This window comes from Girardinichthys multiradiatus, chromosome 9, assembly GCF_021462225.1.
Source record: "Girardinichthys multiradiatus isolate DD_20200921_A chromosome 9, DD_fGirMul_XY1, whole genome shotgun sequence".
Classification (NCBI taxonomy): Eukaryota; Metazoa; Chordata; class Actinopteri; order Cyprinodontiformes; family Goodeidae; genus Girardinichthys; species Girardinichthys multiradiatus.
Genome location: NC_061802.1, coordinates 28,388,818 through 28,402,834, shown reverse-complemented (window position 1 = coordinate 28,402,834; position 14,017 = coordinate 28,388,818). Strand labels below are relative to the sequence as shown.

General features: G+C 39.8%; 1 protein-coding gene across 4 annotated transcripts in view; it reads right to left on the bottom strand.

The window, feature by feature from the left end:
* Positions 1 to 14,017, bottom strand: part of tle2b (TLE family member 2, transcriptional corepressor b) — a 129,244-nt gene that overhangs the window by 31,833 nt on the left and 83,394 nt on the right. For all 4 annotated transcript variants that reach the window (XM_047374017.1, XM_047374019.1, XM_047374018.1 and 1 more), the window contains exons 5-6: positions 6,628 to 6,690; positions 3,340 to 3,414 (exon numbers count right to left, since the gene is read on the bottom strand). In XM_047374017.1, coding sequence (XP_047229973.1) covers positions 3,340 to 3,414; positions 6,628 to 6,690 — 138 coding nt within the window. The remainder of the gene's footprint in view (positions 1 to 3,339; positions 3,415 to 6,627; positions 6,691 to 14,017) is intronic.

Genomic DNA, 14,017 nt, shown 5'->3' with positions numbered 1-14,017 from the left:
ACTGTGCTTTGGTATGTCAACTGCCTACTCCGATGAGAAGGCAATAGGGGAAAACACCAAGTCTCCCAACACTGCATGTTGTAAAAACAAGCATCATGGTTGTTTTCAGCTCGTGACCTGATTTGCCTTTAAGCAAAGGGTAAAATGGACTAAGAGGTATGATTTCGTCTACGTTTTCCAACTCCAGACCCAATGGCTAAACCTCTTTTCGCCAAACAAAACCTTTTAAACCTTTATAGACCATTGTTGCAAATTTGTTTCAATCCACCACACTGTTAAAGGTGGGGTATATAATCCACTAATGTCAGTTGATGCATGTTCAACACATTTGCTGCTATCTGTGGCTCATTGAGAAGAGCGGTCGTCTTGCAAGGGTTGTGGATTCGATGTCAATGTGCCCCTGGGCAAGACACTTAACCTCAAATTGCCTACTGAATGTGTGCATGTTAGTGACTGCATCTGGGTGAATGTGGCTCTAGTGTCAGGAGCTTTGAGTGGCCAGTATGATTGGAAAGGCGCTATATAAGTTCAGTCCATTTACCCTCTAGTGGTAAGAGTTTTGCCAATTTATGCACAATTCAGCTAATGTGCATATTAAATTCCTAATTTATTATGTATTTTGTAAATGAATTCAGCCAGTAAGGGGTTAACATCATTTGTTTAAAATAAAAGCAGTTCTTAAAGTTGGTCTTAATATATGCAAGTAAATGCAAACAAAGGACCAACATTAATCTGAATTTCTAGCCATATAACCAGATGGCTTTTCATCATTCATTATTGTAGTGCAATTGCAGTTAGGGTGAAATGTTACCATTTCTGTAACACTCGAGCCTTCAAATGCGTCTAATAAGCAGCACAACTGTAAGTTTCAACTTTCTTTAACTTCATTTCTTATACATCAGACTGCATAGTCCCACAAAAAAATAAACATCTGATACAGCATTTGCCTGATCTAACAGGATCTACTTTAATCCAGAGGATCCAATACTTACAAAGAGTTTTATTTTAAGGGTTACTCCATATATCTAGTCACTTTTGTTTTTTAAACAAATGCCAACATTTATTTTATCAATTTATTCTGTGGATATACAGTACAGACCAAAGGTTTGGACACACCTTCTCATTCAAATAGTTGTCTTTAGTTTCATGACTATGAATATTGTAGCTTCACACTGAAGGCATCAAAACTATGAATTAACACATGTGGAATTATATACTGAACAAAAACGTGTGAAACAACTGAAAATATGTATTATATTCTAGGTTCTTCAAAGTAGCCACCTTTTGCTTTGATTACTGCTCTGCACACTCTTGGTATTCTGTTGATGAGGTAGTCACCTGAAATGGCTTTCACTTCACAGGTGTGCCTGTGAGGTTTAATAAATGGGATTTCAAGCCTTATAAATGAGGTTGGGACCATCAGTTGTGCGGTGCAGGAGGTGGATACAGTACACAGCTGATAGTCCTACTGAATAGACTCTTAGAATTTGTATTATGGCAAGAAAAAAGCAGCTAAGTAAAGAAAAACCAGTGGCCATCATTAGTTTAAGAAATGAAGGTCAGTCAGTCCGAACAATTAGGAAATATTTGAAAGTGTCCCTAAGTGCATTCGCAAAAACCATCAAGCGCTACAAAGAAACTGGCTCACATGAGGACCGCCCCAGGAAAGGAAGACCAAGAGTCACCTCTGCTGCGGACGATAAGTTCATCCGAGTCACCAGCCTCAGAAATCGCAGGTTAACAGCAGCTCAGATTAGAGAACATGTCAATGCCACACAGAGTTCTAGCAGCAGACACATCTCTAGAACAACTGTTAAGAGGAGACTGTGTGAATCAGGCCTTCATGGTAAAATAGCTGCTAGAAAACCACTGCTGAGGACAGGCAACAAGCAGAAGAGACTTGTTTGGGCTAAAGAACACAAGGAATGGACATTAGACCAGTGGAAATCTGTGCTTTGGTCTGATGAGTCCAAGTTTGAGATCTTTGGTTCCAACCACTGTGTCTTTGTGCGGCACAGAAGAGGTGAATGGATGGACTCTACATGCCTGGTTCCCACCGTGAAGCATGGAGGAGGAGGTGTGATGGTGTGGGGGTGCCTTGCTAGTGACACTGTTGGGGATTTATTCAAAATTGAAGGCATACTGAACCAGCATGGCTACCACAGCATCTTGCAGCGGCATGCTATTCCATCCGGTTTGCGTTTAGTTGGACCATCATTTATTTTTCAACAGGACAATGACCCCAAACACACTTCCAGGCTGTGTAAGGGTATTTGACCAAGAAGGAGAGTGATCGGGTGCTGCGCCAGATGACCTGGCCTCCACAGTCACCGGACCTGAACCCAATTGAGATGGTTTGGGGTGATCTGGACCGCAGAGTGAAGGCAAAATGGCCAACAAGTGCTAAGCATCTCTGGGAACTCCTTCAAGACTGTTGGAAAACCATTTCAGGTGACTACCTCTTGAAGCTCATCAACAGAATGCCAAGAGTGTGCGGAGCAGTAATCAAAGCAAAAGGTGGCTACTTTGAAGAACCTAGAATATAAGATATATTTTCAGTTGTTTCACACTTTTTTGTTCAGTAGATAATTCCACATGTGTTAATTCATAGTTTTGATGCCTTCAGTGTGAAGCTACAATATTCATAGTCATGAAAATAAAGACAACTCTTTAAATGAGAAGGTGTGTCCAAACTTTTGGTCTGTATTGTAAGTAGTTTACTACTCAAAATAAGATACCAAAGGAGCATACAGAGGTCCGACACATCCCTATAAAATATCTTTGAAATGAATTTTAAATCAATATTTAGACAGAATTTGTACAAATCGGATTGAAATTATTTGTACTGACTGAATACATTTTAAATACAATCATAGTATTTTTTTTACTAAGAAAAAAACATTTAAAAGCATTTTAACAGTAAACAAATAAAAATACACATCAGTGTTTTTTCTCTATCACTGCCTGACTGCATAAAGTTCTTTTAGTGGGAATGCAACACCTAAGGTTTGAGCTACAGTTGCTTTATCCATCTCAGGAAGTTCACATGTACACTACATTCTCCAGTATTTATACTATGTATCATAAAATTTTGTAAATGTTAGCAACAATTCAGATAGATAAGCTCATTAAGGAATGTACGCTCTATTTTTTGTACTTCTTTGAATGTTGGTGACCACAGGACAAGAGACAATACCTCAGTCCTTATCAGGATCAGATTTTCTCATAATTTGTTGAACGTTCTTTGTAAATAACAGACCAGCAAAAATGCATCACAGCTCATCTTTGATTACATGAGGAGTATATATAGTTTTATATTGATGAATTGATGTGACTCACCCCAATAATGGCATTTAGTTCAGCCATGGTGACCTGTTTGGCCCTCTCCACTGCTTGGACCACCTGTTGCTGGTGCTAAACACACACATACACAAAGAGCATAACTGAAGCAGAACATGTTAATACACACACATTTAATATCACATACAGACAGGCTCTAAGCTAATGTTGATTGTAAAAAAATATCTTGTTCATATTTTTTTTCAAATGTCACATTGCAACCACAAACTTCACTGTATTTATTAAGAGCTTGTGTGATAGACCATATGTTTCAATTGGAAGGATAATAATACATGGTTTTAATTTTTTTTTTCTATTCTATTTCTATTCAGTTTCCCTCTACTTCGATACCCTTAAACAAGACCCAATGCAAAACATTGCCTTCAGAAGTCATCTAATTAGTAAGGAGACTCCACCTGTGTGCAATCTAATACCTGATCTATAAAGGCCTCAGAGATTTGAGAACAAACATTATGAAGATCAAGGAACACATCAAACAGGTCAGGGATAAAGTTGTGGAGACGTTTAAAGCAGAATTAAGCTCAGTCAGACTGGATGGAGAGTGTCAGTGAGAAGAAAAGAATATGCATTTCCACAGCATAATGCTTTCAAAGCATTTGCATGTAGGTACATTTTGGTTTCATCTGACCAGAGCACATTCTTCCACATGTTTTCTGTCTTTCCTACCCTACATGGCTTCTTTAAACAATAGCTATCTTCTTGCTGCTCTTTTTTTATGTTCCTTAGACTTAATGATGCTGTTTGCTCGCTAATGTTCTTTAACAAACCTCTAACGTCTTAAAAAAAACTTTGTTCATGTAAATAATTCATATTTACTATTGCCAAGAATTTTGGAGGCATCTGGTTACAATGCATTTTATTTAGGGGTATCAGAGTCTATAGAGGAGGACTGAATACCAATGCATGCCACAAATTATACATGCACAAAAAATGATTGTAAAATTTCCCCTCCACTTTGTGTTAGTTTTTTGCAAAAAATACATTCAAATACACTGAATTCTGGCAGTAAAAGAGTAAACACTTTTGCAAGGAACTGAATATATTGTAAGCACAGTAATGGTGTAAAACCTTCTTACACAAATTGGTCAAAAATGTATAGAATAAACCACAAAGGTTACTCAAAAGACAAACAATAAAATTTACACAAGTGTAACATAAATGTGCGCACACACTGCAGGCAGATCTCCCCCAAGGTAAGAACCACAACAACTAAAATCTCAGCTGTTTGCTCATCATCCCTATGTTATCAGTTATACAAATGCAAACAAAAATATGTGTGTATTGAAGCTCTCACATACACACCCGGAGACACACAGTCTCAATATTGATCAACCTGCCAGAGCTTTGACCTTGCTGTCCCCAGGTACCACATTCATCAGAGCTCACTCAGATTCGGAGATAAACAGAGGAGTCTGCAGGGTTTCCTGTATGCACTCACACGATCAAAGCATTACACACACATATACCGTAAAGTGATAAATGTGATCAAAACACACATGAAGGAGTGAATAACAAGACAACTGAAAGCAGTATTTAAGAAATGACTGTATTCAGTTTGCAGATCACAAAAATGTAAGTTTTCTGAAAGCAACACATTAATCTAAATGTCAGCATGTCTTTGTCACAAAAACCTTAATAGCTAACTCCAAAGCCAAGGCTTTCAGTCATTTCCCTTGGATGTAGCATTTTCATCAGCGGGCCACATATGAAGCATCACTGATGGTGGTCCTTTCGGCTCAAAAATGGTGCCTTTGATTATGAAAAGCATTGGATGTGACATCTGCCATAGTAGTAAACTGTGATGAAAGCAGAAACACAATGCCTTGTGAAAGTATTCACACCCCCTGAGCTTTTTGGCATATGTTTACATCACAACCACCAACAATGTATTTAATTTAGATGTTACAGACTGCGCAAATTAATTCATAGTTGTGATGTGAAAAGAAAAATATACTAGTTTGTACAAATAAAAACCTGAAAGCACAACATGCATGCGTATTCAGCTCTCCTCTACTCTGACACCGTTAAAAAAAAAATCCAATGCAACAAATTGCTGTCATAAGACAGTTTAAGCGGTTTTGTGAAGGCCTCAGAAAGGTTTTTAAAGAATATAAGTGAGCGAGCAGAGTCATGGATATCACACATCCAATAGGTCAGAGAGAAATTTGTGGAGAAGTTTAAAGCAATGTCCCACACTTTGAACATCTCACAGAGCTTTGCTCAATCCATATCCAAAAAATTGGAAAAAGTATACGACATCTGCAAACCTATCGAGAGACAGAGCCAAGAAGCCCATGGTAACTCTGTAAACTCTGCAGGAGCAGCAAAGATTCAGCACTCAGGTAGGAAACTCTGTTAATAGGACAAGTATTTGTTGTGCACTCCACAAATCTGGCCTTTATGGAAAAGAGGCAAGAAGAAAGCTGACATTTAAAGAAAGCAAGACAGACTCCGATATGCCGTTCGCCAGAATCCAAGTAGGGGACAGAGCAAAAATGTAGGAGAAGGTTCTTTGGTCAGACGAAATCAGAATTGAACTTTTTACCCTACATGCAAAACGCTAATACTGCAAATTACCCAGAAACCACCATCCCCACAGTGAAATATGGTGGTAGCAGCATCATGCTAGAGATATTTTTATTAAGCAGTGATAGCAAAGCTCAATAAACTCACCTTTCACCTCAAATTTATGCTCTGCTTTGTGTTGGTCTAACACAAAAACATCCCAAAGAAATTCAACTTCTTTTTTAAATCATGTTTCAAAATCATGTTGTGTAAGATCAAAAACAAAAAAAGTGAGCAAGGATTAATTATAGCTAATCTTTAAACATCAAACCCATGCACAATATTTAACAGAATACATGTGATTTTTCATTTAAAAACGGCAAATTGTTGTGTTTACCTGATACTTTAACTAATGTTGAGAATTGTTGCACTGATTTTCTTCTTCTTTTAATCACAAAAGTGACATTTATTTCCTTTAGATACAATTTACAAGACAACGCTAATGAGCTCTGCTATTATCAATATGCACCCATGCATGTATTTTAATATAGTATTAGTATATGATATGTATCAATTGACACCTATATGCGGCAAATTACAACTTGTGTTCAGTCACTTCACCTTTTAACTTGCCGTGTTGTGAAAGAGATGTTTTTTACATTTCTTTGCCACTGACAGACCTAAAGTGTAAATAGTCAAGTTTTCTTTTTTGTGTGGGCATATTTTGTGTGCCCGATTGTAAGTGTGTCTGGCAGTACTTACCTCCTGAGAGAGGAAAGGGATGATCTGAGCACAGATGGCACTGAGTCGTTTGACAATCTCTGCCTGTGATGGAGAGAGAGACAGACAGACAGACAAGGGGATGTAAAATCATGTCACATATTGTAAAGGTGTAAAGTACACACAGAGCAAACCATGTACCTCAACAGCACATTAAGCTTTTTGTTGCATTCACACATGTTCTTAATGAGGTATCAGAATTGGAAACCTCTGAGAAAAATACAGAAGGGGGTGTTGGAATGAAGAAGCAAGATAGACACCAGATTAAAGCACCTGTCATTGTCGGGTCTTTTTGCAGTCCTTTTGAGTCCCATCTCCTTCAGCTTTCCTCTGTCTCTCACTCCTTTTATCACTCCTTTCTCATCATGTAGTTAAAATAAAGCAACACAGCTTTCCATTTATTGTGTTCATTACCTAAAAGTTTTTTAAAAAGTGCTTTTTTGTCTTGGTTGGAGAATGCTGAAAAAAAGTTAGCTACTTTCCTTTCAGTTAGGGGTGGATAACAATACTAGGTTGTAAAAGATTTGATGAGGTTTGATGATCCACCAAAGCAGAGATAATCTAATGTATTTATTTTCCTCATCATGCTACAGCTTCATAAACTAGCTGATATGTATTCGGATTTTATTGAATCCCACAGCAACATTTCAGGGGGTTAGTATTAACATTTTAAAATGAAATTCGCAATAAAGCCATATTGAGTTAACCCGCAATAAAAAGCATGCCTTTTGATTGTCGTCTAAGACACTTCACTGCAGATGCAAGCAGGAGGCAGTGACAGTGATGCTGGGATATTTCAACTGATAAAAGCATTACATGTTAAATGTAACTGTATTTTGAATTTTATGAATGTGAAAGGAATGCTTTTTGAAGATATTTTTCCATAAGACCCACAAAAATAGGGTGGAGCAGTTGGTAGCGCTGTTGCCTTGCAGCAAGTAGGTCCTGGGTTCGATTCCCGGCCGGGGGTCTTTCTGCATGGAGTTTGCATGTTCTCCCCGTGCATGCGTGGGTTCTCACCGGGTACTCTGGCTTCCTCCCACAATCCAAAGACATGCCTGTTAGGTTAATTGGTCTCTCTAAATTGCCCTTAGGTGTATGAATGAGTGTGTGCTTGGTTGTTTGTGTGTTGCCCTGCGATGGACTGGCGACCTGTCCAGGGTGTACCTCAACTCTTGCCCGTAGACTGCTGGAGATAGGCACCAGCTCCCCTGCAACCCACTATGGAATAAGCAGTTCAATTCAGTTTTATTTATATAGCGCCAATTCACAACACATGTTGTCTCAAGGCACTTCACAACAGTCAGGTACATACATTCCAGTTAATCCTAACCATTGAACAGTGCAGTCAGAGTTAGCTTTTTATTCAAATTGGATAAAAAGTTTTTCTAACTAAGGAAACCCAGCAGATTGCATCCAGTCAGTGACTTGCAGCATTCCCTCCTCCCAGATGAGCATGTAGAGACAGTGGACAGTCACTGGCGTTGACTTTGCAGCAATCCCTCATACTGAGCATGCATGTAGCGACAGTGGAGAGGAAAAACTCCCTTTTAACAGGAAGAAACCTCCAGCAGAACCAGGCTCAGTGTGAGCGGCCATCTGCCACGACCGACTGGGGGTTTGAGAGAAAGAACAGAGACACAAAAAGAACACAGAAGCACTGATCCAGGAGTACTTTCAATGGGAAGGAAAAGTAAATGTTAATGGATGTAGCTCCTTTAGTCGTTTCACCTAGAGAGAAAGAACAGATAAACTCTGAGCCAGTTTTCAAGGTTAGAGTCTGAAAGAGAGAACATACAGTTTGTTACAGTTAAGCTCAGTCAATTGCCATGTCTAGGAGAGAGAAAGGGTTAAACACTGAAAGACAGGGCCATGTGGATCATTGGTGGAGGGTGAGCATTAAGTTGTTGCCAGCAGAAGCTCGGACAATTCTCCTTCAGCAGAAAGGTGTCACAGGTAGACACAGAGTCAGGCCAGGTGTAGCTTCTAGGAAGACAATAGAGAGAACAAGGTTAAAAGCTGAAATAACAGCAAATAATGCAAAATTGGAGAGTAGTGTGAGAATGTAGCGAAGAGGGTGAAAGTGGTTGTTATGTCCTCCAGCAGCCTAAGCCTATAGCAGCATAACTAATAGTTTCAGTTCAGATTAAATGGCGCTTATTTACAACAATGTCGTTTCAAGGAACCTCACAAAGGGTCCCACTGATGGTCATTGTTATACTAAAAGCCACAAGGATTGTGGTACCTCTCTCTGTCACACTGATTATAACCATCGCAAGAGAGAAGGGGTCACACAGGTAGCAGAAATGGAGGGTGTGTTTGCACCTCAACCATAACTGAGCCGGTTTAGGCCAAACCTGACTCCCCCTTACTCCATCCAACAGGGAGGGAGGAAGGTTCCCTCCCTGATAAGCTAAGCCACTCTAACGATAAGCTTTATCAAAAAGGAAAGTTTTAAGCCTAGCCTTAAAAGTAGACAGGGTGTCTGCCTCACGGACTAAAGCTGGGAGCTGGTTCCACAGTAGCCTGATAACTAAAGGATCTGCCTCCCATTCTACTTCTAGAGACTCTAGGAACCACCAGTAAACCTGCAGTCTGAGAACCAAGTGCTCTGTTAGGAACATATGGAACAATCAGATCTCTGATGTATGATGGAGCTAGATCATTAAGGGCTTTATATGTGAGGAGGAGAATTTTAAATTCTATTCTGGATTTAACAGGGAGCCAATGAAGGGAAGCTAAAATAGGAGAAATATGATCTCTCTTTTTAATTTTCATCAGAACTCTTGCTGCAGTATTTTGAATCAGCTGAAGGCTTTTAACTGCATTTTGTGGACATCCTGATAGTAACGAATTACAAAAGTCCAGCCTTGAAGTAACAAATGCATGGACTAGTTTTTCAGCATCACTCCTGGATAGGATATTTCTAATTTTGGCAATGTTCCGGAGATGAAAGAAGGAAATCCTAGAAACCTGTTTAATATAGGATTTAAATGACATGTCCTGGTCAAAAATAACACAGTAGCAGTAGAATATGATTGACTGATTGACACACAAAAATAATTGCACACTTGTTGATGTCATGGAATTGGAGAGTGCATTTGGAAAAAATGTATAACTCCAACCCCTCTGCAAGTTCGCCTCCAGAAAATCACTCGCTTCTGAAAAAAATCATTTTAATTTGATTTGTATGTGCACCATGCATACAAACCTCTGACCAGCAAGCTCATGCAGCAACATAGGTGGATGGACCCCTGGTGAAAGTATTTATTTGCAGGTTTTTGCTCTATCAGCAATGTTCTCATCCTGTCCCTTGTAGATATTGTTCTTATGTTTGTCATTTTCATAATTAAATTAATATCCATTTTATGTACTATATTTAAATGAACCATCTCAACTTCATTTAAATTCTGACAGCAAAAACCTAAATATTTTCTTTTTATATAATTGTAAAAAAAAATCAGGCAATTAAGGGGCGTAGTAAGCCTATTTAAAGGGTTTACAGCTAGTTTTAGTTTAAAAGTTAACACTTGGGAGCTGTTTCAATGAATGTTGGGAATTTCATTGCAACAGATACAGACTGCATGGCACTGGCATGTGTTAGCATGTTGCTGCTGCAAGTTGGTTGCTGTGAGAAATCTGCAGTATCCCCCTGAATAGTGGAATGCCATGCAAAGATTTCTACTGTATTTTACATGAGGTACAGAGAGCGAGAGAGATGCAGGTATTGGCAATCATTTAAATATTGCTCTTTTTAAATTAGCTAGGTAAAAAGTCCAATGAGTATCAACAGATACTTTATAAATTCTTCTGAATGCAGGAATTGAGTAGATTTCTTTGGGTCAAGAAATGGGGGATCAAAGTACAAGTTTGCTCCCCAACCTTATAAATGGGGGAGCAGCTGCTCCACTTGTTTCAATGTTCAATGTGCCTATGGACACAAGCAGTCCTCGACCTCATGCAGCCTTTCTGCCAATGCTAAATAGTTTAACATCTAGCTTGACGTATAGGTGGGCTTCAGAATTGTCTGCTTTCTGTTTAACGTGTTAGAAACTTGTCAGATTTCTCAGTCTACCAACATAGTAGCTAAGGCTCTGCATTACAATCTGCACAATCTAATAATAATAATAACATTAATAAGAACATTTTTGACATATTGCCCATCCTTCCCTCTATCCATTTACACACATGGTAAAAGCACTGCACTCCTACGAATCCAGCTGCCTGCACTCATTTTATCACAGCACACAGAAACACATAAATACAAACACACTCTCCCTGGTTGTGCCTCGCACACACACTAAACCTCTGCGGTGTGTCTAATTCTATCTGTCTGAGTGCCCTCGGCCTGATTTTGTTCTCTTCTTCACTCAGCCATTCTGTCTTTCTCCACAGCAGCTCTAGCACTGAACCATTATTACCCTATTCATCCTCTTCCTCCCATCCCTCTTCCCCATTTTTTACTCTCCACGTTGCTTGCAAGCTTTGTCTGCTTTTCTCCCATCTTTCTACTTTTCTGTATCATTTTCTTTTTCTGCAGTATAATTTTTCCAGCCTTTCCCTCACTTGCCCCTTTTCTTCCTCCACATCATCAGTCAGTCTTATATATTTTTTTTCCTTTTTACTTTGCTGTCACACTTTTCCTCCATCTACCCAAGATGCATTTTTTCTCTGTCATCTCTCCATTCTCCACTAAAACATCTTCCAAATACTTGAGTGTGTTGGATACAGAAAGCCAGCAAAGGAAGCATCTGAGGGCAGTCGAATAAGTGACAGGGTCAGATACGGCATCACGAAAAGACTGAAACACATACACAATCAGCCAACCTGTCAGTGGCGGTTTCACTGATCTCGACATCAGAAAGGAGCTGTCACCAAAAGCACAACTCTGTTCTGTCACATCTGACATATGTCAGCATATGCATGTGCAGGTGGGTGATTGTCCCTCTGCTCTTCTGTGTATTTGTACAAAGAGCAAGAATAAAGCATGTCTGACCACAAAGATGGAAGTGAGAGTGAGAAAGAGGAACTTTGCAGACTATGAATTATACTTTACAAGATGGGAATAGATTACTCTGGTCGTTGTCAATGTGGGACACCTGACTACTCCTAAGCCAAAGCAACCATCTTCATGCATTTAAGTGCTAGCTGCTTGACTATACTGTATCCTGTGCCTCTTCAATCTCTTTTGAGACTGCTGTAGCAAATAAAACAAGGTGACAATACTCATAGGCATAAGCTTCTCATGGTATTCCCCAGGAAATACCATGATTTCACAGTGTTTTCACAGAAATGTGAAACAAATAAAAATTTATATGATATATATGCTGCTCAAATAAATAAAGGGAACACTTAAACAACACAATATAACTCCAAGTAAATCAAAATTCTGTTAAATTAAACTGTCCACTTAGGAAGCAACACTGACTGACAATCAATTTCTCATGTTGTTGTGCAAATGGAATAGACAACAGGGGGAAATCTTTGGTGATTAGCAAGACACTCAATAAAGGAGTGGTTCTGCAGGTGGGGACCACAGACCACTTCTCAGTACCTATGCTTTCTGGCTGATGTTTTGGTCTCTTTTGAATGTTGGTGGTGCTTTCACACTCGTGGTAGCATGAGACGGACTCTACAACCCACACAAGTGGCTCAGGTAGTGCAGCTCATCCAGGATGGCACATCAATGTGAGCTGTGGCAAAGTTTGCTGTGTCTGTCAGCGTAGTGTCCAGAGCCTGGAGGCGCTACCAGGAGACAGGCCAGTACACCAGGAGACATGGAGGAGGCCGTAGGAGGGCAACAACCCAGCAGCAGGACCGCTACCTCTGCCTTTATGCAAGGAGGAACATAAGGAGCACTGCCAGAGCCCTGCAAAATGACCTCCAGCAGGCCACAAATGTGCATGTGTCTGCACAAACGGTTAAAAACCGACTCCATGGAGATGGTATGAGGGCCCGACGTCCACAAATGGGGGTTGTGCTCACAGCCCAACACCGTGCAGGACGCTTGGCATTTGCCAGAGAACACCAGGACTGGCAAATTCGCCACTGGCGCCCTGTGCTCTTCACAGATGAAAGCAGATTCACACTGAGCACATGTGACAGATGTGACAGAGTCTGGAGACACCGTGGAGAGCAATCTGCTGCCTGCAACATCCTTCAGCATGACCGGTTTGGCAGTAGGTCAGTAATGGTGTGGGGTGGCATTTCTTTGGAGGGCCGCAGGGCCCTCCATGTGCTCGCCAGAGGTAGCCTGACTGCCATTAGGTACAGAGATGAGATCCTCAGACCCCTTGTGAGACCATATGCTGGTGCGGTTGGCCCTGGGTTCCTCCTAATGCAGGACAATGCTAGACCTCATGTGGCTGGAGTGTGTCAGAAGTTCCTGCAAGATGAAGACATTGAAGCTATGGACTGGCCCGTCCGTTCCCCAGACGTGAATCTGATTGAGCACATCTGGGACATCATGTCTCGCTCCATCCACCAACGTCACGTTGCTCCACAGACTGTCCAGGAGTTGGCAGATGCTTTAAGTCCAGATCTGGGAAGAGATCCCTTGAAAGCCATCCGCAGTCTCATCAGGAGCATGCCCAGGCGTTGTAGGGAGGTCATACTTGGAGGCCACATACAATACTGAGCCTCATTTTGACTTGTTTTAAGGACATTACATCAAAGTTGGATCAGTCTGTAGTGTGTTTTTACATTTTAATATTGTGTGTGACTCCAAATCCAGGCCTCCATTGGTTAATAAATTTGATTTCCATTGATGATTTTTGTGTGATTTTGTTGTCAGCACATTCAACTTTGTACAGAACAAAGTATTCAATGAAAATATTTCATTCATTCAGATCTAGGATGTGTTATTTGAGAGTTCCTTTATTTTTTTAAGCAGTGTATATATCAATATAAACATTTATCGATATATGCCCCTCACTAATACAAGTGCTACAAAACTATACAAGATTGTGTTACCAATTACAGTAACTTGAGTTCCCTAAACTCCAGCTCTGGAGTACCCTTCCCTAATACATTGGTAACATTTTGCCAATAAGAAGATGTTCTTAATGGGTTGTGCCATGTAAAATGAAGGTTGTATAAATAAAATAAAAATCTGGATGGAAAAAAAAGGTAACAGATGAAGAGTTGGAGCTGTCAAATCAAATTAGAGACATTTAAACATAGAAATATACAAGTACTCTCTTCAAAAAAAGCCAAATGATTTGTATGTTTGACTTTTATCATGTAAATCAGTTTTATTGCAGTCTTCTCCAAAAAGATCATCACATTTTATAAGTAGATATCCAGCAATAATATAATGAAATTGTGAATATAAGGTTGATACTTATGGTTATTTATGATTTTTCTTATATTC